Source organism: Podarcis muralis, chromosome 5 (genome assembly GCF_964188315.1).
Source record: "Podarcis muralis chromosome 5, rPodMur119.hap1.1, whole genome shotgun sequence".
Taxonomy (NCBI): Eukaryota; Metazoa; Chordata; class Lepidosauria; order Squamata; family Lacertidae; genus Podarcis; species Podarcis muralis.
Genome location: NC_135659.1, coordinates 83,826,657 through 83,854,491, shown reverse-complemented (window position 1 = coordinate 83,854,491; position 27,835 = coordinate 83,826,657). Strand labels below are relative to the sequence as shown.

Below are 27,835 nucleotides of genomic sequence, written 5' to 3'. Positions count from 1 at the left end.
TGGGTGGCCCTCATTTTTTTTCAAACAAGACACATAAAACCAAATTTAAATACACACCAACAACCAGAAGGCAATTTCCACATCACATTGTCAACAGATAAGATTCAACAAACACATAACACACACATACCTGCTCCAACAACCGCAGTTTAAAACTCCCTGTGATAGTAGATTAAGACATAATGGTTACAGGTAACAGTGGCAACAAAATGGACATGTTCCTCCTGCGTTCATGGAGCTTCCAGCTATTTTGGGCTGGTACCCATGGTAGTTTAAAGTGGATGTGATGCATCTGATGGGTAAATGTTCTTTGCAACATCCACACATTGTCCTAATCCAAGTGGCAGGCCGCATTTCCTCTCATTTAACTAATATTTTCCTTCCAGTAGCACCTTATAGACCAACTAAGTTTGCTATTGGTATGAGCTTTCGTGTGCATACACACTTCTTCAGATACCAATAACAAACTTAGTTGTTCTCTAAGGTGCTACTGGAAGGAATTTTTTTAAATTTTGTTTCGACTACGGCAGACCAACACGGCTACCTACCTGTAACTAATATTTTCCTGATCCACTGATACTGGAGTAAGGGAGGGGGTGGAATCATAAAATCTCAAATTACCGGAATGGATGTTCTGTTGTGTGACTCGACTTTCTTTTTAAACAGGTAAACAGATGCCTGTGCACACGCCCACAATAGAGCTCATGTTTTTGTAACTTAGAGGGTCGAGAACTAGCAGGGCTGCCATACGTCTGGGATTCGTCGGTCGAAAATAATGTCCAGGCAGAATTTCCAAAATTCAGTAAAAATGTCTGGGGAAACCCGGGCATATGGCAACCCAAGTCGGAAATGTTGGGTTTTTGCCGATTTTCCTCAACAATAGCTCAAAAACTTTATTAAAAAAGAGAGATTTTGAGAGAGAGAGAAACTCATCATCTTTGCTAAAAAAAACCTCAACAACTTTTTGAAATTTGGCAACCCTTGAACTAGTAACTGAGGGGAAGGAACATAGCACAAATACATCCCATTGAGAATTGTCCACCAGTGTGGATGGGAAGCACTGAGATAGAGAGTTCAATTGAAAGTGCTTATGTGTGGACGAATGAGCACAAAAGCACACATTGAAAAATCAGATTTGTGTGACTCTGGTGTGTACACAGCCTTAGGATTTGTGGCCTTCAGGAAGTAAAGGATTTTGTTCACAATCTGTTGCACTTTCCCACACAAGGTTTTTAAGCAGAATTTCCAGACAGGAATTCCCAACACTGGAAAGGTAGTGGAAGTGTGTTCCCTTCTTATGGGTAGGGACACATGTGACTCATGAAGTAGCTCTCTTTGTGTTGGCAGTGCAAAAGAGTAGAAATACATTGGTTGCACAAAATGTGGTTAGGTATTACAGCTCATCACCTTTCATTATATTTTTTTATTTGCTTGTTTTACACACTGTAAACATTTATAGCTGGTTTTATGCTTTCGTTTGTAGATTATACATTGTTTGCAGTATTGCAAGGCTGAGATTTGTTCCCTTGTTTGACAATGAATGATGGGCCCAAGCAAATAAATGAGACTGGCTGACTAATTGGCTTTAGGGGAGAGTGCAGAAACCCAGCCCTTGGTATTCTGTATTCTCATTTTGTTTTTCCCCCTGTTGTGATCTGCCCTGGGATCTTTGGATGAAGGACAGCATACAAATTTAATTTAATAATGAGGATGATGATAATACAAGAAGTGAGAACAGCACCTTAGACCAGGCATAGGCAAACTCGGCCCTCCAGATGTTTTGGGACTACAACTCCTATCATCCCTAGCTAACAGGACCAGTGGTCAGGGATGATGGGAATTGTAGTCTCAAAACATCTGGAGGGTCGAGTTTCCCTATGCCTGCCTTGGACTAAGGCAGTTTAGAAATGCCCACAATGTTGTCTGTCCCTTTTTTACTAGATATTTAGAAAAACAAATGTGTTTCTATTTTGAAGATTTTAGAGAAGTTGAATAAATCATTTGCCTTGGTTGGACCTCTTAAATTTATCTTATATTCGCAAAGAGGCTGTGACTCAGTGGTAGAGATGTACTTTGCCTAGAAAAGATCCCAGGTCCAGTCTCCTGGATCTCATGCTCAAAGAGGTTTCAGATAGAACCTTCTCTAATTTAATCCATCAGGGATGTTGCTGGTCAACATAGTCAGTACTGAGCCAGTCAACCAATAGTCTGACTTGGTCAGTGGAGGCAATCTCAGTTTAGGCTGTAATATTGAAGAAGTAATACTTCATGGTAAACAATGATATGTTGTGCCATAAGGCATATTCACTTGGTCACCTGCTTTTTGTTGTAGCTCGCAGGCTCCACACATATTTTACTTCATTAAGCATATGTTTATATGCTGCTATTAATGATATTTTTGTATGTTGCTGTTCTTGGAATGATCTATTCAGCATACTTTTGGAATATATGTATTTCCTATACAGTGGTACCTCAGTTACAGATGCTTCAGGTTACAGATGCTTCAGGTTACAGACTCCACCAACCCATAAATAGTGCTTCAGGTTAAGAACTTTGCTTCAGGATGAGAACAGAAATTGTGCTCCGGCGGCACGGCAGCAGCAGCAAGAGGCCCCATTAGCTAAAGTGGTGCTTCTGGTTAAGAACAGTTTCAGGTTAAGAATGGACCTCCGAAACTAATTAAGTTCTTAACCCGAGGTACCACTGTAATGCCATTTTTCATAAGACACTAAAATACTTAACATTAATAAAACTATAATGCAAAAATCATAATAATACAAAGCAATACCAGAATAAGGGTGCAGTCCTTTGTGCATCTACTAAGAAGTCTTAGTGAGTTCAATGGAAGCTTACTCTCAGATAAGTGTATGTTGGATTGCAGCCTAAAATATTCAAACTTTTGGTTGTGGTCCTCCATTTTGGAACTCTCTCTGCATAAGGTGGCCCACAACTGCCCATGCTGCTATCTTTTCGGCATAAAAGGAACTCTTTAGAACCCCAGGCAGATTTTTATTTGAGTACCTGGGTGTCAAGGCATTTAGGGCTTTACAGATAAAGGTAAAGGGACCCCTGACCATTAGGTCCAGTCGCGGACAACTCTGGGGTTGCGGCGCTCATCTCGCTTTACTGGCCGAGGGAGCCGGTGTACAGCTTCCGGGTCATGTGGCCAGCATGACTAAGCCGCTTCTGGCAAACCAGAGCAGCGCACGGAAAAGCCGTTTACCTTCCCACCGGAGCGGTACCTATTTATCTACTTGCACTTTGTCGTGCTTTCGAACTGCTAGGTTGTCAGGAGCAGGAACCAAACAATGGGAGCTCACCCCATCACGGGGATTCGCACCGCCGACTTTCTGATTGGCAAGCCCTAGGCTCTGTGGTTTAACCCACAGCGCCACCTCTATCCCTTTACAGATAAATACCAGCACCTTAAATTAAGCTTGGTAGCAGAGAGCTGTGGAGCTCTTTCAGAACTGGGGTGATTCATTACTAACTAGCTGTCTTCAAGGGCAGTTCCACATACAGTTCTCAAATGTAATCCTTTCTGAAAGTACCGTTTGACTTCTGAAACGTTCGAAAACCAAGGCGTGGCTCCCGATTGGCTGCAGGAGCTTCCTGCACTCAAGCGGAAGCCGTGTTGGATGTTCAGCTTCCAAAAATCGTTGAAAACCGGAACACTTACTTCTGGGTTTTCGGTGTTTGGGAGCCAATTTGTTCATCAACTAAGCCGTTCAAGAACCAAGGTACCACTGTATAATGTATTGCAGTATTCTGGATGAGAGGTCACTACTTCATGATAACTGTGGTCCCCATCCAAGAGTAACTGACATCCTAGCCCAAGGTGAAGATACTTGGCTCTCTAGGGACAAAGCTGAATCCAGGAATATTCCCAGGTGCAAAGCTGATCCTTCTGGGAAGCGTAACTCCATCCAAAATAGGTTGAACACCATCTCCTTGAATGGAAGGAATTCTGGATAAACTGTAAGCTGGAATCTGGGAACTATTCTATTAGCTAAACTGAAGGCTTTGTAGCAGAATGTATATATTCAAAGCACATTTGTCAAGCTACATTGAAACTCCCTTTGGAAATGTCCACTCTCAGGACCAATACAGCTGAAATGCTCTCAAACACAACCTTTAAGCTTGTTTTCTTTTGAATGCTGTAGTTGGGTTTATTTATTTATTGCTAGATATCATTTACTCTTGAGTTTTCAGAACCATAAATCTCCTGTTAGTGGTAAATCCAATTATGAACTCATCAGGATCTTGACTGTTTACAAAGAGTGATTAATCATATAAGCCATGTGGAAGAAATAAGCAACTTCTGTGAAAGTAATCTCAATGTATGCTCTTAACTGGCAGCCTTGTGAGCCAGCTGGGTGAATAATAAACTGTGAGCGCCTCGATTTTTAATTTATTTTATTTTTAAAAAAAAACACCTAAAATTGCATGAATGATTAATTGTGATAAGTGCAGAACTCTGCTTTGAAAAGTACTGTTAGAAGTAATTTTTTATTGATCCAGTGAATGGCTCTTAGAAATCCACAACCCGCTGAGAATTAATAGACATGCTTCTAGTTTTCTGAAAGTCAGTATACAGGGGAGCAGAACTCCATAATTTTTTTTTCCAGATCAGAAGCAATGACATAATTGGCCAGATCTTCGGGGTAACTGATGGACACATAGTCTCTGGCAAGTGACGGAGACAATAAAAAGGCTTTCAAGTTTCTTTGTGACAGTTTAGCACAGAGGAAGTTGGAGAATGAGAAAAATAATCGAGCAGAGGCTGCATACTTCTTTCCTTTCCTTTGATAGAGTTTCTACTTCATGCTAGCCATTTGTTATGCTTTGTATTGCTGCTGTTTGTTCTCTGTGTGAATCTAATCTATAGAGCGGATGGATATTTTATATTGAAAATTTATGTTGTGAATCTCCCTGTGATCTACGGACAAAGGACAGTATACATCATAATAGCTGCCTGTATTTTTGGTCTCTCCTTGGGGCTGCCATGATGAATCCCCACTCTTCAAAGTTCACCTCTAGATTATTGTTGGCAGAATTTTATCTCTTAAGGTCTAATCTTTGGAAGGCTTCTTTGTGTTCAAGCTTATATAATTGCAGTAAGATTGTTTCAGCAGACACAGATGAGTAGGGTAGCTCAGTGGTTGTACAGGTGCCTTGCATGAGGAAGGCTTGATCCCTGGTTTTCCCTGTTAAAAATATCTCAGGCAGCTGGTTTGGAGGACCTCTGCCTACAATCTTTGGAAAGGTGGTGCCGTTCAGAGGAGACAGCCATGGTCTAGACCAGGAGTAGGGAACCTGTGCCCTTCAAGATGTTGTTGAACTCCAAATCCCATCAGCCCTATCCAGAATGGTCAGGAATGATGGGACTTCTTCTCCAGCAATGTTCAGAGGGCCACCAGTTCCCCTCCCCATCTGTAGGTGGACCAGTCGTATCAGCTTCCAAACAGAATATGCACCATTGTCACATTAATTTTGAGGGTCAACCCTCAAAATGTATAGCCTATTGTAGTTTTTTCATTAGCCACTGAAAGTAGCTTGAAACCCATCAACTCCACCGCTCTGCATACAGCCTAGTCTTCATTTCCTGCGTATGGTTTGGCTTGCTTGCTGCTTCTTCTTCTTTTAAAAAAAGCTCTTTATGAAAAGGTAGGCCACATGACTTGTTAACCGCAAAGGCAAGCCGCATTTTTTACACACCACTATGAATCTGTGAAATGTGGACTGAGTGTTGGTGTGCCCAGTGGGAAGACTCCTCATGCCAAAGGTAGCCAGATGTGTTGGACTCCATCTCCCATGAGTCCCAGCCAACACATGGCCAGTGGTCAGGGATGACGGGAGTGGAACCCATAACAGCTGGATGGCATCATGTTGGCTACTGGAGAGGCCATGCACAGAGAATTGTTTGATACAAACAGGAGGAAATAAAAGATCCACCCACAAGCAGAGAGACACTGTGAATTGGCTGTCAGGTAAAGGTTAATCACCCTTCAGAATAAATCTTTTCTCTCCACCCCCCACCTCTGACCACCCCCAAAAGCACAAGCAATTAGGATGAAGAGATGTTAAACTGCAGAACAAAACCCTCCAGAGGCCTTCAGTGTAGGATGGGTCAGATGTGGAGGAGTTTGGATTCACGTCCTGAACTCCTGGGTCACTTAGTTGCCCTAGAGATGCATCTGGACCAGTCAAAGACGGGAGTACTTGATCCTTCCCAGCTGTTGCAGTTGTGGGGGGAGATTTCTCAGATGGCAGCTCTCTTGCATTATTCTGCTTCTGATGACAAGGGAACTCGGTTATGTGGACGGATGCTGTGTGCTTCTACTGAGTCTTGTGCATTGATTTAACACATTCTTATGAAACTATGGTTCCCAGTGCTGAGCTTGGTGTCCCCAAGAAAGCAGGGCAGTTGCTAAGGGAACGATATGCGCCTCCCCACCACCCCTCCAACTCTATACTGAATCGGGAGGTAGGATGAGGAGAAGGTTGGAGGTCTTCTTGTGTTTTTTTGTGGTGTGTATTTTTGTGTTTTGGTATTGTAAATGGTCCTGTGATCTTTGCATGAAGGGAGGCACAGAAAATAACAACAACAACAAAACAACAACAACAATAATAACAATGTGAAATTCTTAATTACTGAGGGGTGAGAATAAGACGGGAATGTAATTTTGAAGGTCATGGTTCTCATGGATATACCTAATCATTTGGATTGTTGTGCGCAGACGTGTTTTGCTTCCAAAGTGATTGGCATGGCACCACCATGGTTCCAGTATTAGAGGGAATGGTGCATATTCACGCGCGCGCGTGCACACACACACACACACACACACACATGTGTACATAAGCTGGAGGGCAAAGTAATGAGCAATGGACACTTCCCTGCTGCTTAGATGGCTCCAAGGCCTTCATATTTCAGCTTGGAACGAGTTACACTTCAGTTCTTTTTAAAGGAATTCAGGGCTATCCACTGGAATCCAATCTGCAGGTGGTATATTGAAAGTTCCAGGGTTGTAGAGTACTTGCACTTGAATATTTGGCCATTGACTTGGAAATAGACATGGGCTGACTCCAGCTCATTCAGCCGAGTTCTCCTTTGTCAGGGACAAGGAGTAAGGCCAGTGCAGCTGAGGCGCTGGAGCCAGCTCCTGATTATTTCCATATAAAAATGCTTTGAGTATAAATTTATTTTTCCTCCACTCTTTTTTCTTGTCAGCCCTAAATTTAGACTTGTGGAGAAGTTCCTTTGGCAGGGAGGGGATGGCAACCGTGACAAAATAGACCTTGTTGGTAGTTTTGAAAGTTCCTAGCAAAAAAGAAAGAAAAGAAAGATCTGGTTTCATTCATGTCTCTGTTTTGTCCACAGCCCAACGCTCTGCTCATGAACTTCCGATGGTCGAGACTCAAGATGTTGACAGTTGCTTAGTATATGGTGGACAACAGATGATCCTGACGGGCCAGAATTTTACTGCAGAATCTAAGGTTATATTCACAGAGAAGACACCAGGTATGCTGTTCGTTGTATTATTTTTCTAATTAGGCTGATCAAGGAGAACCATGTCTTATAGGACTGGGTCCTACAAACGGTCATTCAAACAGGGCCAGCATAACCAGAAATGAATTACTTTATTGGAACACAGCAACGCTTTGATTTCTGACCTGAATCATACCTGACCTCAAAAAACAAAACAAAAATCTTCAGCGTGGACTCATTGTTTTCCCTAGCCAAACATCACACAGGTTCAAACAATGGTGATGACTAATAAGAATACAGCACATTTCATTCACATGCAATTATAAAGCAGTTAAGGCTGACCCTTAAAGTTCTGACTCATTTTGGAGCTAGTTAGTAATAGCTGCCACCCGCTTTGCAATCTCTCAGGGACCGGCTTCCCCTTCAGAGACGTGCCACAAGCACCTCATGCAATTGGCGCTTTTAACCTTCTTTTGCCATTATTGTTTAAAGCAGCAGCCAGCCATCCCCGGTTTGCTACACTGTAAGCGGGTTCTGAAACTTGCAAGAAGAAGCCCCTGGGGCTGCACAGGAGCTTCTATTTTGTGGTGGTGGTGGGAGTTGAAAGCCTCATTGTGCCTGTGTTGGCCAGTGTGCATGCACAGAAGTGCACACATAATGTAGGCTGTTGGCTTTCTTGCCTGAATTAGGGTTTGCTTAAGGTGGCTTTGCAAAGGTCCACAAAGTCTGTTAGCCCACAGTAAAGTAGCCTGCCTGCCCATGCATACTCATCTTAGCCAATTGTGGAATACTGAGGGTCAGGGGAGGGAGAAGTGAGGAAGAACCAGCTCTCATCTGCTTCCCTCTGTTTGGTGCCTTGGAGTTGATTTTTACTCACCACATGTGACCAGCAGTTTGCAAACATGAATTAATTGAGCTACAAGGCAGAGCTAAGCCTAAGCCTTGCCCCTCAATATGCTGCAATGCCCTGGTCCTTTATGGAACACCAGACTATTAAAGCATTACAGAAAGTTCAGTTTGGTTCAGTTTATTGTGTTTTAGCAAACAGCCATTACACACATAGAAATAAGAAGAACCACAATACTGCTACTAATTGTGGTTTACATTTCTACTCCCTGACCTTTAGAGGATAAATCATTTCCTATACCCCCTTTAAGTTTAAGACCTCCCCACCACCCTTCTCCTTCGCCAGACTAGATGCATAATATGAGGTGTGTCTTGTTTGCAAACCCCGGCGGCAGAAGGATGTCCTTTATACTTGGAAGCACCATTTTCAAAAGTCTTACAATTGGAGCTTCAGCACAGGTGGAGCACTTAATGCTAGTTCATTCAAATACAGGCAGGTTTAGAGCTGTCCATGGCAACTTTTCTTAACAGCACAGTTTGACTTCGCTTGCATGTTTCCTACCAGAATGCTGATGAGCAGCTCTGAGGGCAAGCAAAGCCACAATAAACCCACTGTGAGTGGATTGTGCATCCTCCTTCTCGGTGACACTGTCACTGCTAATTTCCTCTTTCAGATGGCTGAGGCTAAGAAAAGGCCCACATTTTTATGAAAGAAAGAAGAAAGTATGCCAGCACTTGGAGGGGGAAAGCATGCTTGCTTATCTCTCCATTTCACTTTGATGACTCATGGGGACATGTACACCCTAGCTGTACTTTCACTCATCACAAGACCAGACCAGCCACGCTGCTTAGTTAACACTAAGCAAAAAGGAAGAAAGCAGTGATTATGATGTGGGCAGTGGTCTTATATACTGCAAAGTCCTCTGGTGGATGCTGCATATTTTTGAACGAAGTACATTGCATGCCTTGCAGCCTCCCTCCCCAAGGGTCAGGCCACTATTACCAGAGCTAGGCTGCACAATTTACCCTTGATTGTGAATTCAAGTTATATCCCCTTATAGGATTGTATGTTAATTTATGTGGGAGGAAGTAAAGAGGTGCATGTGGGAATCCTGCAGGTGTGAGGATCAATGCTTGCTGCTTCCCTCTGGTGACCCAGAACATTATTGAGAATAAACAGGGGTGGCATTAGTACTCAGCCTCTCCAGGCATCTGGGCAAGGCCCCAGCAGCCCAGCGAGACCTGTGGTGGCAGCTGGATCTTGGAACTCCCCATGCTCATTATTCACAGTGACCTCATTGCTCTAGGGAAGTGGCAGCCCACAAAGACCTAGAATGATGTTGCACCAGAGGCATGATGGGCAGTGCCGGATTTATGTATAAGCTAAACAAGCTATAGCTTAGGGCCCCACTCTCTTGGGGGCCCCAAAAAAATTTAAAGGAAAAAAATCTGGATGTACATTTCCAAAATAAAAAACAAATAAAATAAAACCTACATACAGCAACAGTGTTTGGTGTTGTGTAGGCTCCTATTTGTTATGTGCAAATGGCTTTAGATCCCTATAGGTCCATAAATATTAAACACACAAAAAAGCGACAATTTGTTGTTAACAAAGGACAGCTGGACATATAAAGGGCCTCGTTACCTTCAGTAGCTTAGGGCCTCATCAAACCTAAATCCGGCCCTGATGGTGGACAGTCACAATGGTAGGCAGTTTGCAGCTACAGAAGTACCTCAGTTTTTTAACATCTCTGTTGACGAACATTTTGGTTCTCAAACGCTGTAAACCTGGAAGTAAATGCTTCCGTTTTCAAACATGCCTTGGAAGCTGAACATGCCACGTGGCTTCTGCTGAGTGCAAGATCCCAAGGCCTAGCTGTCAGCTATTGAGTTTTTGGTTTTTGAAAGTTTCAGAACTCGAACGGTCTTCCGGAACGGATTATGTTCGAAAACAGAGGTACCACTGTACTTGGCACATCTCACAGCACTGATCCTCTATTGCAAGTCGGTTGGCCAACCAAAAGGCCCACCAGTGTAGACACAGCAGAGAACACTGTGCTGGCATGGGTCTCAAACCTGGAGCCAGCCTTGAGAACTGCATCTTCTCCTATCTGCACAGCTCTGTCCTGGGTTTTGTTTCTTGGACTCACAGGAAAGTGACAGAACGTTGCCAACAGGCTTCTGTGTAAGTGGATAGCTTAGTTACAGAAAAGTCATATGGGTGGTGAAAATCTCAAATGAATTCAATCTTCATTCCACACCACGTTGATGTTGAGAGTTGCTGCGGTGCCCCTAGCTAAGAGGGTGAGCTTTGCAAGCCCATAGTCAGAATCTCAGCTCAGCTTTAAATTTACTTGGAGACCATGGGCAGTCCATTATCTTTCAATATCAACCCTCTTCCTTGTCCTCTGTAATGGGGGATAATATTGTCTGTCAGTCTTAAAGGGTGCTTGTAAGGGTTATGGAGTGGATGCATGTGCAGTGTTTTGAACATGGGATGGAGAGTTTTTCCTCATCTCCTTTCCTCTCCCTCTCTGCACCCTATGCTCAAATCTATCATTGAAGTCATTGCTTCAAGCAAAGCTTAAGACCTGGCCAAGACTGAAGTTCCAAACTCAGCCCCTGTTCTCTCATACCAGACACAGCTGCCAAGCCCTGAAAAAGGAGGGGGCAACAAGCAGTGAATGCCTTTGAAGGCACAGATATGTGTCCATAAGTCTTCAATATATGGAACCTCTGGCAGTTTCTCCTAAATTTAATCAGAAAAGTATCATTTCTAAGTTCTGAGTGCCTGGTGGAGCAGAGAGAGAGAGAGAAAAAGTTAGGTTATCCTTCCACATCATAGGGACCTCAAACCTGAAAGTGCTGTAGGTTCTCAGTTTGCCATATATCAATCTTGCGCCTTGAAAATAACTGACCCTTGCTGTGTTGACTTGACCACACTACATATTAATGAGATCAGCAAGCAGCTTATAAAAAGACACAGTCATTCTAAGCCTGGCACAGGAAATGATGGAAGGAAGTGAACTCTGGGGGACTGGGAGTTTGCAAGTTTGAGAGCTAGCAGCAACTGAATAAAGCAATTGTTTTCAGGAGACCTGTGTGTGCACTGCACATGTAGCATGTTTATTTATGCCCATCTGCGAATGAGGCATAGTGTGTTGAGTTGCACATTGCGCACTTAAACGAATGTTGCAATGATTTAGCTGCTTACCCGCTCCTCCAGGTGGGTGGATAGGAGTAACAATTGCTTCTGGGGAAGTGTAACCCTTTTGGCCATGTCTGGATTCCAAAGTTACTGCATCAGCTCTCCAATACCGTGTGCTGTGGAGTCATTTGGCATTTTCACTAACCGGTGATTCTTTAGTTAACTACTGTGTCTATTTATATAGAAGCCAGTTTCCATTGTTCAGTCACACTCCTGCTTGACCAAGAAAGAAAACCCAGGATAGGCCTGTATAATAAATAGGATAGCTCTGAATGACTGGGGATAAGTATGGCTTTTACACCAACGGCACCCCCTGGTGCACTCAAATATGTGAATGCTGGCCATTCACTTTTCTATGGAAGAGTAGAGAGCTGCATTTAAAGAGACTGCCCTCTATGTCTGTCCTCTTTCCATGTGAACAAGCTGCATGACCTTCAGTGTGGTACAAGGTTCTGTTCTGAATGCACACACACACACACACACACACACACACAGAGAGAGAGAGAGAGAGAGAGAGAGAGAGAGAGAGAGAGAGAGAGAGAGAGATGTGCAGGAACAGTACCTGCCACAATGAGTGGCCTGGCAAGCTGCAATGTAGTCATAGAATCATAGAATTGCAGAGTTGGAAGGAATTCAGAAAGTAAAGAACTGTGGATTCTTCATTCGTCTGCTATAGCCAGTGTGGTGTAGCGGTTAAGAGCGGTAGACTCGTAATCTGGGGAACTGGGTTCGCGTCTCCTCTCCTCCACATGCAGCTGCTGGGTGACCTTGGGCCAGTCACACTTCTCTGAAGTCTCTCAGCCTCACTCACCTCACAGAGTGTTTGTTGTGGGGGAGGAAGGGAAAGGAGAATGTTAGCCGCTTTGAGACTCTTTCGGGTAGTGATAAAGCGGGATATTATATCCAAACTCATCTTCTTCTATATATAAACAATATTCACTTGGTCCAATCCAATATAATAACACCCAAGAAAGCCACTTTCTGTGAACAAACATTATCTTCAAACCTCAATTCCAAATATCATTATTTCTTTTTCATGCAGGGCTCTTCTTAGGTTCTTACAACTTTCCTACGCTAATATTTTCATACCTGCCTTATTCTTTTGGCTCTTTAATTGGTTTTAACTGATTTTGACTTTGTATTTGTCAACTGTTGCGACCCGCTTTGAGATCTCATTGTGGAGGGTGGGAAAGGGTGGGTAATTATTTCAATAATAATAATTGATCATTATGCACAATCTTCACTCATCTCTGCCGACAACATGGACCAGTGCAGGGTTTAATGAAATGCTCTGCATGTTCTGGACTACGGGGATTAGAAGTGCTAAAACAGCATTCCTGGTCCCTATATTTATGGCTGTCTGGATCTGCTCCCAGATCCACTATATTCCAGGGCATGGCAGAACGATGGAGCTCTGGTATGTGGGGGCGAGGAGAATAATAAGGCAATGGAGGAACATGTAGACTCCCTTTCCAAGGCCAGACATCTAATGCTATCATCACCGTGGATAGATATGCAACGCTGTGACACTAGGCAGCGTGAGATTTATTTATTTTTTACCTTTTCGTTGTGGCCTCTAGTGTACTTGGCAGCAAGGAAAAGCTTTCCTGTAATGCAGCCAGCAAGTGTCAGAAGGAGAACGGGGGAATCCCAGAAAAATATTGCAAAACTTTGGGGGAGGGGGGTCTTATTATGAAGACAAACATATTTTTTTTAAAAAAAGAGTGGCCGTGGAAACTGTGTTGCCATAGCTGAAAGAGAATCACTGAGACAGGGTGGAATCCAGTGTTTTGGAAGGTCTCCCCGCATGACACATGGTTTTGGAATTTTGCAGCTGGTAAGCAAGCTCTCATTAACAAAGGCAGCTACTACTGGCCTAGATTCCCTGGCTAGCTTTCCACTATGGGGGCGCCTAGAAACAAGCCTGTCTGTGATTACCCAGCTTTGCAACGTGTTTGTTTAAAGACAATGATTGCTTTTTAATTCATTTGTCTTGGAACGGACAAAAGGCAGAGGCAGGGAGAGGGACCATCTTCTATCACCTGTTGAAAGCTAATTGATCACATTAAAAAACCTGGCACAAGGATTGGAATTCCCTCTTCTCCCACTTAGTCATCCCATCCTGGCGTGACTCATTTTATTACACGGAGGTTCCCAGTGGTTTTATTTTGAGTGGAGCTTTTGTTTCGTGAAGTGTTGGTGCATTTTATTCTTTAGATTTCCGCTAAGTATATTTCCATGAATTGGCAAAAAGACATTAGTCCAAAGCAATGCTGGAACTGCATTGGCCCCTGCTGTTTCACTACTCAGCTACTGTTGTCATGTTTCGTGGTGGCTTTAGCTGAAATTTTCAAACAACCGGCGGAGGGAGGAAGCGCCTTTAAACTTGTTCTCTTGGTGCAAAATGTCAGTTTTGGGGCTGGGCTACAACTTGGATGACTAACGCCCCTGGCCCTTTCCCAACCAGATCTTGACATACATCTTTGGCCTCCATGAATCATCGTTGACTTCTCTCTCGGTGAAATTAAAGCATTGGCAGCAGCTCAACATCAGACCAGCTTAATTGGCTATAATGGGCCAGTCTCTTGACCTACATGAATCAAACAAGACCACCTCAGGACCCAGTCCTTCTGAAGAAATAAAACAGTCTGTTGGCTCACCAACATCAAATTCTTTTAAGCTGCGGTAGCTTCTCTAAAGTTACAGAGTTACTTCTTGTAGGGCAAGGAAGAAGGGGAACATAAGAACTGCTATGCTGGATCAAATCAAAATTCTGTGCAGTCCTGAACTCCTGCCTTCCACAGCCACCACTCTTGGAAATGTGAGAATCAGAGCATGATGGATATGAACAACTCTGTTCATACGTCATGGATGGCTAATTGCACCTAACTGGTGACTCTGGGTAGAGATTCACTTCTCTATATGAACTGAAAGATGCAACCACCTTCTGGGTAGTGGTGCCCACCCTGTGGAATGCCCTCCCATCAGATGTCAAGGAAATAAACAACTATCTGACTTTTAGAAGACATCTGAAGGCAGTCCTGTTTAGGGAAGTTTTTAATGTTTGATGTTTTATTGCTTTTTTATGATGATGATGATGATGATGATGATGATGGTGTTGTGAGCCACCCAGAGTGGCTGGGGAAACCCAGCCAGATGGGTGGGGTAGAAATAAAAAATTATTATTATTATTATTATTATTATTATTATTATTATGCCAGTTCAGTGGGGCCTGGATAAGGCTTGCAATGAAGGTGAACGTCAGAATCAACTGTGCACCCAAGGGACTGATTTTGTATAAGGCTCATAAGAAAGTTGCCTTGCGCTGAGTCAGACCATTAGGTCAGACCAAATTCTGTAATTCCTGCTGATGTGACTCAGAGGAATTTCATCAGCTGCAGTTGACATTTCTCCCTCAAAGATGACCGAAGTCTTGCTCACACTTTGTGGTACCAAGCTGTCGCCCTCATCCTAAACCCCCATATAGTTTCACAGGTATTTGTGTGTGTGGAATTGCGTGTCCCAAATTACCCAGGCTTCACTGTGGGAAATGCTTTCAAGTTGTGGAGCAAAAGTACTGATGCATTTGGAGAGTAGCTAAGGTATGTTTCAAGGTGAGTTAAGGCCAGCTCTGAAATCTGGTGGCAAAACAGCTGGTCCGCCATTCCCCATCTCTACTACCGCTCTTCAAAATACTTCATAGTCTGTTAATGTTACCTTTGCAACATCTATGTTCACCATTACTCCCATTTCACAGATGAGGAACTGAGGCCAAGAAGATGGGCCGCAAGCCAGTTTAACTAAGCACCAGTTGGGAGCCTTGCCAGTGGCTTTTGTGAGAGGTGGGTTGTATCCATAGCGAATTTTGGTCCAGGGCCATAGAGGAAGACTCTGGCAGAGGTGGGACTTGGACCCAAATTGGTCTCCCTCATTGAGGCTCCGATTTGTATTGTTTGGAGCAGATTTGCTATTGGAAGCTGCAAGCAGACAGCTCCTCCACAATGCGTTCAGTAAACGTTACTTACTTTGGACATTTCATTTGACAGCCTGTCAAGTCTCTGCTGTGAAAACCTCAGAGTGAGCTTGCGAGAAATGCAACGAGAATTTCCCAAACCTCTCAGTCCATCTCTCATGCCAGCTCAGCTAAGCTGCGGCAGAACCTACGTTTTTACTGCCATTTCACAAACCCGTAGTAATGAGTAAAGGACCGTGAGCAATGTGTACAGGCTCGGCGGACCCTTTAATTGGCTAATTAAGCCAAACAACTCTGAGGGTACTGTAGCAGATCAAGCAGGATTTACCTAATGCAGACTGACATCTTGACTTCCCCCAGAGTTTGGCACAAAACTTGTGGTCCGATCACAGCTCGGGATAGACGGGATAGAATTACACTTTTTCTTAAAAACTCCTTTCTTTCTGTAGAGAGTTGCTGACACCATCAGATCTGGTGCTGGAGCTTAATTTCATATTAAGTCTCCCAGTGCCAAAAGACGTTGCTATACTGTAGTATGGAGTTAGAAGTGTTGCCCAACAAAGGCTGGCTTGACGTGTACTTAGTGTGCCACAGACTGATTTTTTGGGTAGGTATAATGGTTCTCACCACACTTACAAGTGTGCCTTGTGTGTTCCAAGTACCGTATTTTTTGCACCATAGCACTCATTTTTTTCCTCCTAGAAAGTAAGGGGAAATGTCTGTGCGTGTTATGGAGCGAATGCCTACAGATGGTGGGGGGATCTGCTGCAGTCGTGAGCAGAGGATCCATGGTTCCCCTTCCTTCCCTCCTCCGTGGCTTGCTTTGAAACAGCAAAGCAGGAGAAGAGCCGCTGAGTGGGGAGGAGAGAGGGACAGAGAGCCTGCTTGCTTTAAAGGAGCAAAGTGGGAGAGGAGAGGAGCCTTCTCCTCTTATACCCCTCTTCTGCATTATTAACAGCATCCTTCTCCACCCACCCCACGCATGTTCCTTGTCCCTTGAGTGCTTTTCCTTCCCTCCCCACTTAAAACATGGTTACAAAGCACGGATCCACATGGATCCTCAGGATTTTTGTACTGGGTCACCCCAAATTCACCATCAGATCACATAGCATGTCCATGGCTACAGCTTGCACCAAAAAAATCACGCACCCACTGTTGCCTGGGGCCGCAGTGGTGCAAAAACGTGGTTACAAAGCATGGATCCACATGGATCCTCAGGATTTTTGCATTGGGCTACCCCAAACTCACCGTCAGATCACATGTCTGTGGCCACAGCATGAACCACAAAAATCATACATCCGCTGTTTCGTTTAGAATATTTTTTTCCTTGTTTTCCTCCTCTAAAAACTATGTGCGTGTTATGGTCTGGTGCGTGTTATAGAGCGAAAAATACGGTATATATTCCAGTAATGCACATCTGAAAGACAGACATGAGCCCCATGCATACCAAAACCCAGGGGCTTTTAGGGCATATCCATACCACAAACCTTCAATGGGTTTAGAACACATTCGTCCACCAGTTATATCTATATTCTACTTTTTAGCTAAGATTTGTTCTTAGAGTGGCTTGCAATTAAAATCCACACAAAGGACACAATCAAAACATTTCTACATAATTCATAAGATCCAAAATAAAGATACAAAAAATCAACAGTGGTAACCCTCTAAACAGTGCCGAAGCCCAAGAGTCTGTTCAGCAGCCTCAGCTTTTGTAGTTGGAGTCAGTCTGGGTCCTGCCAGGTGGGAAAAGGCCTGCAAGGCAGGGAGAAGTTCTACTAGGACTTAGAGCTAAGATGAATATATCATTGTTATATTGGCTGTCATATTGTGGTACTGATTTTCCTGTTAGCTAATTTGGGTTTCCTTTTGGGAAAGAAAAGCAGGTTATACGTGGAACAAAAAGGTCCCAGCCCACACAAGCATCCCATCTGCTTATTTTATACCAGTCTGATGTCATTTGTTTATTTCAACTTTTTGTACCCAAGTTTCCCCCAGTCCCTCGCGGTGGCTCACATCACCACTTAAATTTACAACAGTTACAACATCCCACTTTCTACATGCAGTAGGACCAAGCAAACTAATTAGTCAGCCATATACCTTGAAAGAAAAATCTGAACAGCAGCAAAATAAGAACCAAAGAACAGGAGTGTCTAGACAAATCTCTTTGGAGGAAAGGACACAAGGAATTGCCTTATATTAAGTCAGGCCACTGATCTGTGCAGCTCAGTACTGTTTGTACTAACAGTAGTTCTCTGGGGTTTCAGAGGTGCAATCTTTCCTGAAAATGTGTGGGATTGAACCCAGCACCTTCTGCATGCAAAGCAGATTCTGTACCACTGAGCCCTGGCCCTTCCCCAAAGGGGAACTACAGAAAGGGGTTCTTAATAATAATAATAATAATAATAATAATAAATTTTTATTTATATCCCGCCCTCCCCAGCAGAAGCCGGGCTCAGAGGGGCTAACAACATTAAAATGATACAACATTCTAAAATCATTTCATTCTAAAATCAGTTCAAATCAGATTAATGGCAACCATTGGGCTAGAGTTCTGTGAGGATTGCCAAAGGAGGGGCTCAGGCTGTGCCCTGGTGGAACAGCTCTGTCTTGCAGGCCCTGCGGAAAGATGTCAAGTCCCACAGGGCCCTAGTCTCTTGTGACAGAGCGTTCCACCAGATTGGAGCCACAGCTGAAAAAGCCCTAGCTCTGGTTGAGGCCAGCCTAACCTCTCTGTGGCCCGGGACCTCCAAGATGTTTTTGTTTGAAGACCATAAGGTCCTCTGTGGGGCATACTGGGTGAGGTGGTCCCGTAGGTGCAAGGGTCCTAGGCCATATAGGGCTTTAAAGGTTAAAACCAGCGAGTTAAAATAATCCAGTTTAGAGGTGACCATTGTGTGGATCACAGTGGCTAGGTCAGGGCGAGAGAGGTAAGGAGCCAACTGCTTAGCTTGGCAGAGATGAAAAAATGCCGCCTTTGTTATAGCTGCAATCTGCGCCTCCATGGAAAGGAGCCTCTTCTCCTTCGTATTAACAATTGGTGTTCTCATAGCTACTCCCCACCCCCAAGAATCCTAGCAATTGCATTGTGATGAGAGTGCTGAGAATTCTGTTAGAGGTTACTTGCCTCCATCCTTACAGAGTTACAGTTCCCTGGGAAGAAGGAACGGCTCTTAAACCAATTTGTCTATTCTGTGCAAGTCAGCCTTAGGTTTTGTAACAGATAAATCCTAGCTACTTTGTCGATGATGCATTATATCAGCCAAAATTGCTTTGCAAGAATATGTACGTTAGGGAGAATTGCTTACAAAAGCGTGTGTATTAGGAGAAATTGAGACCCAAATGCTGATGAATTTTCACCAGACTTTCTTAAAAAACAATTCCACAAACTGATTGGGAAGCGTGGAGACCTGCCTTGGAATGGGTCTAGATCAGTGTTTCCCATACTTGGGTCTCCAGCTGTTTTTGAACTACTATTCCCATCATCCGTGACCACTGGTCCTGCTAGCTAGGGATGATGGGAGTTGTAGTCCCCAGCTGGAGACCCACATTTTGGAAATACTGGTCTAAGTAAACCATGTCGTCCAAGAATGCCTACAGCTATCTCACTGTGACCCTCTCTACCACCTTCCTTAGGAAGGAGATGTCTGCAAATGATCAGTACTTAGTCCAAACAAAAGGGCCCAGGGCCAGTTTCTTTAGGAGTGACCATATCACCGCCTCTTCCAAGGGGACAGGGGTTACCCACTCATGCAATGAGTCATTGCTCGTGCTCTAGAAACAACCAGTCAGACCCCCTCTGTTGATAAGCCAAGAGTGACAGGCATCAAGAGAGCACGTTGGTTGAGTGTATAGCCGCAAGCCCTTTGTCCACATTATCAGGCTGCAGAAACTGATTCCACAGCACAATCACACACTGTGGCACTGGGTACTTCAGTTATAGCTGCAAAAACTACAAGTAAAGCTGACAGTTTTGCAGAAAAGGAAACAGAAGAAACCAAGCTGGGGAATGTAGGAAAGTCCTGATCAGTGACACACAAAGGATAACTCTTTAGGCTCCTTGCACATAGATTGCAAAGGTGGATGAGTTTGTAGTAGGGTGCAAAGCCTCATCCCATTGCCCAGAGAAACTTTGTGTTCAGCAAATTTGTATCCCACCTTAAACAGAGGTTGCTAAGTGGCTCACATGACAATATAATAATCTGAATAATCTGAAACAGGCAGCTGGCTATCAGCAATGCCAGAATTTTAAACCACTGCATAAAACTGTTCTTTAAAAAAAATCACCCCATTTCCTTCCAAGCAGCAGTTTAGTAGTAGCCAGAAGAAAAAAATGTAACACCACATTTTAGCAACAACAGAAACAGAATTTGTTTCTTAAATTCATAGGTCCCAATTTATAAAATCCTTTAAATGTCAAAAGGTTAAATGGAGCCTGGAAGTTAATTGAATAAATAACATAAGACACATTTTTTTAAAAAAAAATGTAATAAACAATATCTGAAATATTAAGCACTAAATTCACACCTATTTCACTTTTCCCTGCCTAGCAGCTGCTGCTTCACAACAAACAATAGGTGACAGGGTGGCCATTTTTCTCTGTCTCCCAGCAAAACAACACTGGTTTCTTAAATTTATTCTAGCCTCGTCTATTTTGCCATAAACTCACAGCAGTGCTAATATTCAGAGATGTTAAGGGAAAAGCAAATATTGACTATCTAAAATTAGGACTTGTACACTCAAGATAATAAAAGCAAAGCAGCAAGCTAGATGGAACATTGTATTTAAGCAGAAAGGTCAGTACAATTGCTGTGAGGTGTTTACTTTTTATATGAGGGTACCATATTTGAAGAAGCAGATTTGTCCCAGGCAACAAATTTGCTAGGGAAACATTTGCAGGCTGTGCCCATTGATGCATCCATGTAGAATTATCTGCCATTATCATTAGAAGCTTGTACCATAAATCAATGAAAATATCATCAATTAAGGGGTGTGTGTGTCATTCCATAAACCAATGAAAACCTCATTCATTGTGTGTGTGTGGGGGGTGTCATTTCACCTATCTTGTTCATACACCTCCTGTGGACTTTGGGGTTAATCTAAATGTCATCTGGTTATGCTCAACATTTTTGATTCACACGGTTTTATTAGTGCCATCCCAGGGGCTTGGTCACTAAATGAAATCAAATGTTTCTGTGGCTTTAGAATGATTCACTGGTCTCTTTAGTACTGAATCTGATTTTGCAGGCGGTGCCTGGTTGGTGTTAGATCTGTGCTTGTGACTATGTTTGTAAGGCTGAGTGTTCACATTCTGCAGACTAAAGTTGCAACGAGGTGGTAAATTTATTTGCAAGGTTTAAAACACACAGAGGGAGTAGTATTGAAAAACTGAATCTTCTGCCTGTAGCCTAAAGTGGTTCCATCCAGTCTCATTTCAGGATTATATCTTTTTATTCTATGACATGTGTCATTCAGGGCAACTCCTTCCCAAAATACCTAGGGGGACCTACTTTTCCCTCTTCCTTCCAACTTCCCCTCAAAGCCCAACTTTTCTGTAAAGCATGTGGGATAATTACCTCTTAGTCCCCATCTCCAATTAAAATGCAGCAGCGTTTGGTTGCCGTTCCTTTTTTTTTACCCTTTCTTCGGCTATCTTGGGCACTGTTGAAATGTAGAATGCAAGCTCCTTGGGGGCAGAGACCTGTCCTACACACGCCCACACACCCATTCATGTTTACTATGTGAAACCTGGTCCATAGGTGCATTATAAAGCAATAGTAATTGTCCCACGCAGAAGGAGAACAAATTATGCAAAGCAAGTAAGTGCAAGCAAACGTTGCAGAATTTTCAGGACATGGGTTGCAGAATTCAGCTACTGGTAATGTCAGCACACAGTTATGCTATCATCGCCATCATCATCCTGGGTTTAAATGTCTGCCCGATGTTTAGTCTGTTGTGCTGCTGTCTAGGTCACCTTGACTTAGCTGAATGTGTGCGGCAACGCTGTAATTAACCTGTTTCAAAAGCTAACTGTTCACTTGGGATGAGCAGCTGCTGTGCTTGCCCTGGGTGGTTTGGTAGCGAGGCAGCAAAACATTATTAAAATTTGGAAACCTTACATATTAGCTGACTTCAGAAACAATGGAGTACTTTGTGCCTGTGGGGAACCCCCTGTTAGCAAGGGCTGGGGTGTAAACTGCAGTCACAACGGGGGTAGTCCCAGAGGTCCTTCTGACTCAGACACATCTGAGTCATCACTCCTCTTCTGCCTCCCCCTTCCCTCCCTTCTCCACCAACCTCAAGGGGCAATGATTATACTCCAGGCTTTCAACAATACTGAAATGACTTCCATGTTTCTTCTTTTGAATTGGTCGTTCCAGCTCATCAAACTAAACCCTTTTTCCTTACCACTCTCTAGAAAACACCCATACTTATTTCATGTTATCCAGAGTCAGCCCTGAAACCTTTTGCCAGCTTGACTCAGAGAGGATCCCCCCAGTACCATAAATACCTTTGTGACACCTGTCAGGTGCTGCTTGCCTCCTAAGTTATCCTGCAGGGACTGGAGAAATTGCAGGTACTTGACGTCATCCCACAGAGCAACAATTAAAGGAACAGAAGTATCAGCTAATGAGTCCATCCTGTCAAAGCCATTCCCAGCCTCCCAAGTGGTGCAATGCAACACTGTCTCCCTGTGGCTCTCTTGCCTCTCTCTGCTCCAGGGCAAACTCCTGCCTCACTATTTTCTTTCTCCAAATTCTTAGAAACAGCAGAGGTGGTAGTAAAGTTGTATCTGGGCTGCACCGCTTCAGAACTGCAGGCGAATGTCTACATGAATGCTCCCGCACACCAATAATTATTTGCCCATAGAAAATTAGCGTAAATAGGGAGGCGGCCAGGCTGAACCTTTCCTCCCAGGTGCCTTCTTTTTTTAAAATAGGGAATTTTGTCTCGTATGGTCAGGCAGTGTCCCATCTGCAGCCTGAAGCGATACAGTGCAGAAACGAATTAATTGCTTCTGGCACAGCCTGGTTTGAAGCAAGTTTCTAATCTGGGAATAGAAATCTCTTTCTGAGAACTAGCTCCTCGTTGTCGCGGTTGAGAATTAAGCGTGCATAACTATGGATGCTTATAGATCCACCTCTGCCAGATTCCATCTCAGATACTGAAGTTCCGTTTCACCAGATAAAGATAAATTTACTAGTGCTGTGATGCAAGCACTGACCTCATCAGAGGCGAGGCAGGCCACTCAGCAAGTCTTTTACTCTGACGGAGCAGGAGGCGCTCTGGTTGTACTGGGGCTTATGTAACATCCTCAGGCCAGAGGGACAATGGTGCCACGGGCTCTTCTGACCAATGTCTTTCTGAAGTTGGCCCTTCATGCACTTCCGCTTCTGGCTCATGAGTTCTCAATCTGATGCCTTGAAGGAGGAAGAACAGTGCTTTCTCTACCCACTATGGTCCTAACAAACCCCTCTCCCAGCACCCATTAGGCCTAGAAGGCAGTCTCCCATTGCCACTGATGGAGGCCTACCTTTCAGCTTGAACAGTAACCACAGAAAATACAGTCTTCATTGGAACAGCGGCAGAGGTGGAAAGGACTAGCCCCACATATCATGCGCTGCAGTCCTGGCAAATACCAGCCTGTCCCTGTGGTAGCTATTCATGGGTTTTTTTTTTAAAAAAAACCACACACACACACAACCGTGGCACATCAGGAGACATGTTTAGCATCCCATCTCGTTTGGCCCTTAGTCTCTTGTATAAACATATAATTTCCAGAATTTGAGAATCAGCATAGCCTGACAGAAAATGGTAGACTTGGACCTAGAAGTTGCCAGCTGAAATCATTGTTTAGCTATAGACTTAACCTAAATCCAGCACTGTGCAGTTTAATTGTGCTGTTTAATACCAATTTGTCCATTTGCTTTAACTTGAAATGTCAATTATTTCCAACAGCACACAGTCTTACAGTTCACTGTTCAGTGCCTGACGCCTGCAACCTTAAAGCATTGTTGCATTTTATGGGTTTTTCCCCTCCGTTATTAAGCAACCTACATATGCAATCATGCATCACTTATACGTTGAATATTTCGTCTGGTTGGGCTTTACCTTGTGATCACTGGACACTGCACAACGATAAAAACCAAAGCAAACAGAAAGCCAAGCAAACCAGGACTGGTTTTGCAGTTTTTATTTTTTTGTCTTTGGACAGTCATTTGACATATGCAAAATGGGAAATAATTGACCAGGTGGCAGTATCGTTGAGAAGGAACAAAGGCTTTGAATGAGCCACACACTAAGAAGATGAATTGTTTTTTTAAAAGGCAAATGGTTTTCTTGGGAGCATTAGCAGAATTGGGTAGGTAGGAGGTGATTTTCCATTCCGTTTAGCACTAAGCCAACTCTTTGCATGAATGTACCTGGGTGCAATCCAGGGAAGTTTAAGCATGTTTTAAGTGCCAGTGAAATAGCTGTGTAAGTTGTGAAGACTGCACCTAATATGCTGACGAAGTAGAGAGGAAGGAAAGAACCTGGTGTAGGGTCTTAAGAGTAACAAGGAAAGGAAAGGAACTAGGAAAATTTTAGCTCAAGGAAAAGACCAGAGCGTGTGGGAACATAATTGCAATTTGAATATTTGTAAAAGGGCTGCTCAAAGCAGGATGCTGATCGTGGGTTTTCTTTCTTTCTTTCTTTGACACTCCACTGAGAGTGGACCAAGATATGAATAACTTAAAAACTGGTGGGGAAATCTGTGACTTGGGTAGCAGATCCTCCAGGAAACACTTGTTACTAGAAGCCTTTGAAAAAGCTTGGCAGAAGCAGCGAAACTCCAGCAAGCACATTTTTGTTGTTATTAATCTCTACTGTTGTTATGGAAATGCTTAGGGTGGGTGGCATTAAATGTATTTGCAATCATTTATTTATGAAAACTTTGCTACCACTCCAAGTAGTCAAAGGTTTATATTTTCACAGCTGACCCAAAGCCTTGGCCAGTGTTGGTGAGTTGGTAGGGTGGCCAACCTTATGTATGTTTGTCCATTGTATTTTGTGGGTCTTGTTGTTGTTGTTGTTTAGTCGTTTAGTCGTGTCCGACTCTTTGTGACCCCAAGGACCAGAGCACGCCAGGCACTTCTGTCTTCCACTGCCTCCCGTAGTTTGGTCAAACTCATGCTGGTAGCTTCGAGAACACTGTCCAACCATCTCGTCCTCTGTCGTCCCCTTCTCCTTGTGCCCTCTATCTTTCCCAACATCGGGGTCTTTTCCAGGGAGTCTTCTCTTCTCATGAGGTGGCCAAAGTATTGGAGCCTCAGCTTCAGGATCTGTCCTTCCAGTGAGCACTCAGGGCTGATTTGCTTAAGAATGGAGAGGTTTGATCTTCTTGCAGTCCATGGGACTCTCAAGAGTCTCCTCCAGCACCATAATTCAAAAGCATCAATTCTTCGGCGATCAGCCTTCTTTAAGGTCCAGCTTAGGACCATATGAGCATAGGACTGCAACCTGAATCTTGACGTGCTGCAGCGTTTGAATCCTACCTTTGCCAGGAAGTCACTAGGCAAGCTGCTATGCTCTCAGGCTTAGCCTTCCACCTGTAATGTAGGGAGATCTCGTTTTATAAAGTTGTTGTAAGAATGACAGCAAGAGAATGCATACAAAGTACAGTGGTAGCTCGGGTTAAGAACTTAATTCGTTCCGGAGGTCCGTTCTTAACCTGAAACTGTTCTTAACCTGAAGCATCACTTTAGCTAATGGGGCCTTCTGCTGCTGCCGCACCGCTGGAGCACGATTTCTGTTCTCATCCTGAAGCAAAGTTCTTAACCCGAGGTACTATTTCTGGGTTAGCGGAGTCTGTAACCTGAAGCGTATGTAGCCTGAAGCGTCTGTAACCCGAGGTACCACTGTACTTTGGACATGTTATGGTGCTGTAGTGGTGAGGAAGAGCATGACCCCCTTTTTCATGCTTGACTTAATCTTTCTTTCAGATGGGCAACAGATTTGGGAGATGGAAGCCACCGTGGACAAAGATAAGAGCCAACCTGTAAGTAGTGGGCACTCAGCACATTCTCCCACTTCTCTTTCAGGTACCAGGTTTCATTCTGTAGCAGCAGAAATGCCTCTGAACACACAAAGGCTGTAATCCAGTTTGGAACTGAGTGCATTGTTGCAGACATTGATATCAGTAGGGTAATTTTGTTTACTCATTAGAGTACTTGCACAGGCTGCCTTTTGGCAAATGGTTCTCAAAGTGGTTAACAAAAGCATGTTTCGATAAAGCTAAGGCACTCTGTTTTGGATTGTAGCCTAAGCGCATATGTTGTGTCCTTAGTGTGTTTCCTCATGGTTGGGTTCGCTATTAAGCATATTCACGAAACACTGGTCAGACTTGTATAGGCTGTGATCTTGCAAAACAGAGATGTGTGCAGTTTCCCCACTGCTGGCCACTTAAATCCAGCACCTCTCTACTGTGTTATCCAAACGTTCTTGCCCAGTTACTAGTAATGGAACTTCACATTCTCCTGGGTTTCTGCAGTGGTAACTCTTCCATACTTCTAGGTAGCTAGAATCCCTAAGCAAGAGCTAGAGGTCAGTGAGAATCTACCCAAAAGTAGGTGCAGTCTACATGAAAACAGAACTTCCCAAGGGTAGAACTTATTTGCCACCAGCACGTAAAGGAAAAAATGTCAGGCAAAATATACAAGGCAATTTAATAGAAACAGGGGAAAGTGGATAATTTGTCAGGGCAGGATGGTTGTCTTAAGGTTAGATTATGGATACAGTAAGGAAGGAAGTGTGCTTCAGATTTTCAAGATCGGCTACATCGTAACTGGAAAAGCAATACGCCTAGTACACCCCATGACAAATGTATTAACAAAGGGTACTGATATAAACAGAGTGCCTTCTAATATCATATTACTGTATCTTCCCCACACCCATTTTAAAAATTACTTTCAGAATATGCTTTTCGTGGAGATACCAGAATATCGGAATAAGCACATTCGTTCTCCCATCAAGGTGAATTTCTATGTGATCAATGGAAAACGGAAAAAAAGCCAGCCACAACATTTTACCTATCACCCAGGTAATTAATTATGAAAAGGAATGGAATATGGCACAATATTTGGCAAGAAACACTTGAACTGTTTTTATATTTATTTATTTATTTATTTATTTATTTATCTTTTATCTATCTATCTATCCTGCTGAACCAGAATTATCAAGCATTCTGAGATGCTATCTTTTAGCCAGCATTACAATTAACACAGCTCAAACCATCTCTGAATCAATGAATTCTAAATGCAACATCCAAGGCTACAAATAAAGCTGTACAATAAATCCCTACAGCTTCTTTCTTCACACCTACATGGTTCTAGACTTACACATTTTAACACAGAGAGCAGTTTTCATGGCCAGCACCAATTTATTTTAAAACATGCATATCACTTTATTTTATTATTTCAAAAGTTTGTATACCGCTTAATCATGGTTATCTTCAAGTAGTGTACAGAAGAAGAGATTCGGAATTAAATATATTTCGTTGAATGCTGCCCTATATCTCGCACAAGGGAACTTTTCCTCTTCTTCTCCCCCTGCACATGCCCCCGCATCTGTCCCTGAACCTGCTCTGGAGGGTTGGGGGAACCTCAGAACAGATTTAGGGTGCATGTGGGGGGAGAAAAGTAGTTCCCACGATTGTCAGGGGAACTTAACATGAATTAAGTCCATTTTGCAGTAGAACGTTGAGCAATTTCTAGTTCAGGTTCATTCTCCTACCGGTGTTTTTGACTCTTTGTGTCTTTAAGCTTCAAAATCGTAATTGTTGGGAGGAATAAATTAAGCAATTCACATTCTACAGTTTTCTTAGCCTCCTTAAATATATTGTATACTTCTGCACAGCAACTTGTAACATTCTGAATACTGAATATTTACTGCCAAGGAACCTTTGGTGAACTTGAATTGAACTGTGAACTGTATAAAGAGACAAATGTGAACTGGAAATGTTGGATGCTGGGATAGCTCAGTCAGTAGAGCATGAGAATCTTAATTTGAGGGTTGTGGGTTTGAGCCCCACGTTGGGCAAAGGATTCCTGCATTCCAGGGGCTTGGACTAAAGGACCCTTGTTGATGCCCTCTAATGCTACAATTCTATTATTCTATGAACCTGCGAGTCCATGAAATAGATATACTTCCTTTTTAAAATGAACTTTCCAAGCTATGGGTCTGTGATGACCCATTCACACATTCAAGCCATCGCTTGGTGTTGCAGCAGCAGACAAGTGCTAACATGAATATGTGAACCAGAGCTAAGACTGGGAGAAAATGT

At 43.3% G+C, this 27,835-nt stretch overlaps 1 protein-coding gene across 5 annotated transcripts in view; it reads left to right on the top strand.

The window, feature by feature from the left end:
• Nucleotides 1–27,835, top strand: part of NFATC2 (nuclear factor of activated T cells 2) — a 138,213-nt gene that overhangs the window by 59,747 nt on the left and 50,631 nt on the right. For all 5 annotated transcript variants that reach the window (XM_077929295.1, XM_028735215.2, XM_028735213.2 and 2 more), the window contains exons 6-8: nt 7,382–7,522; nt 25,497–25,552; nt 26,467–26,593. In XM_077929295.1, the coding sequence (XP_077785421.1) occupies nt 7,382–7,522; nt 25,497–25,552; nt 26,467–26,593 (324 nt within the window). The remainder of the gene's footprint in view (nt 1–7,381; nt 7,523–25,496; nt 25,553–26,466; nt 26,594–27,835) is intronic.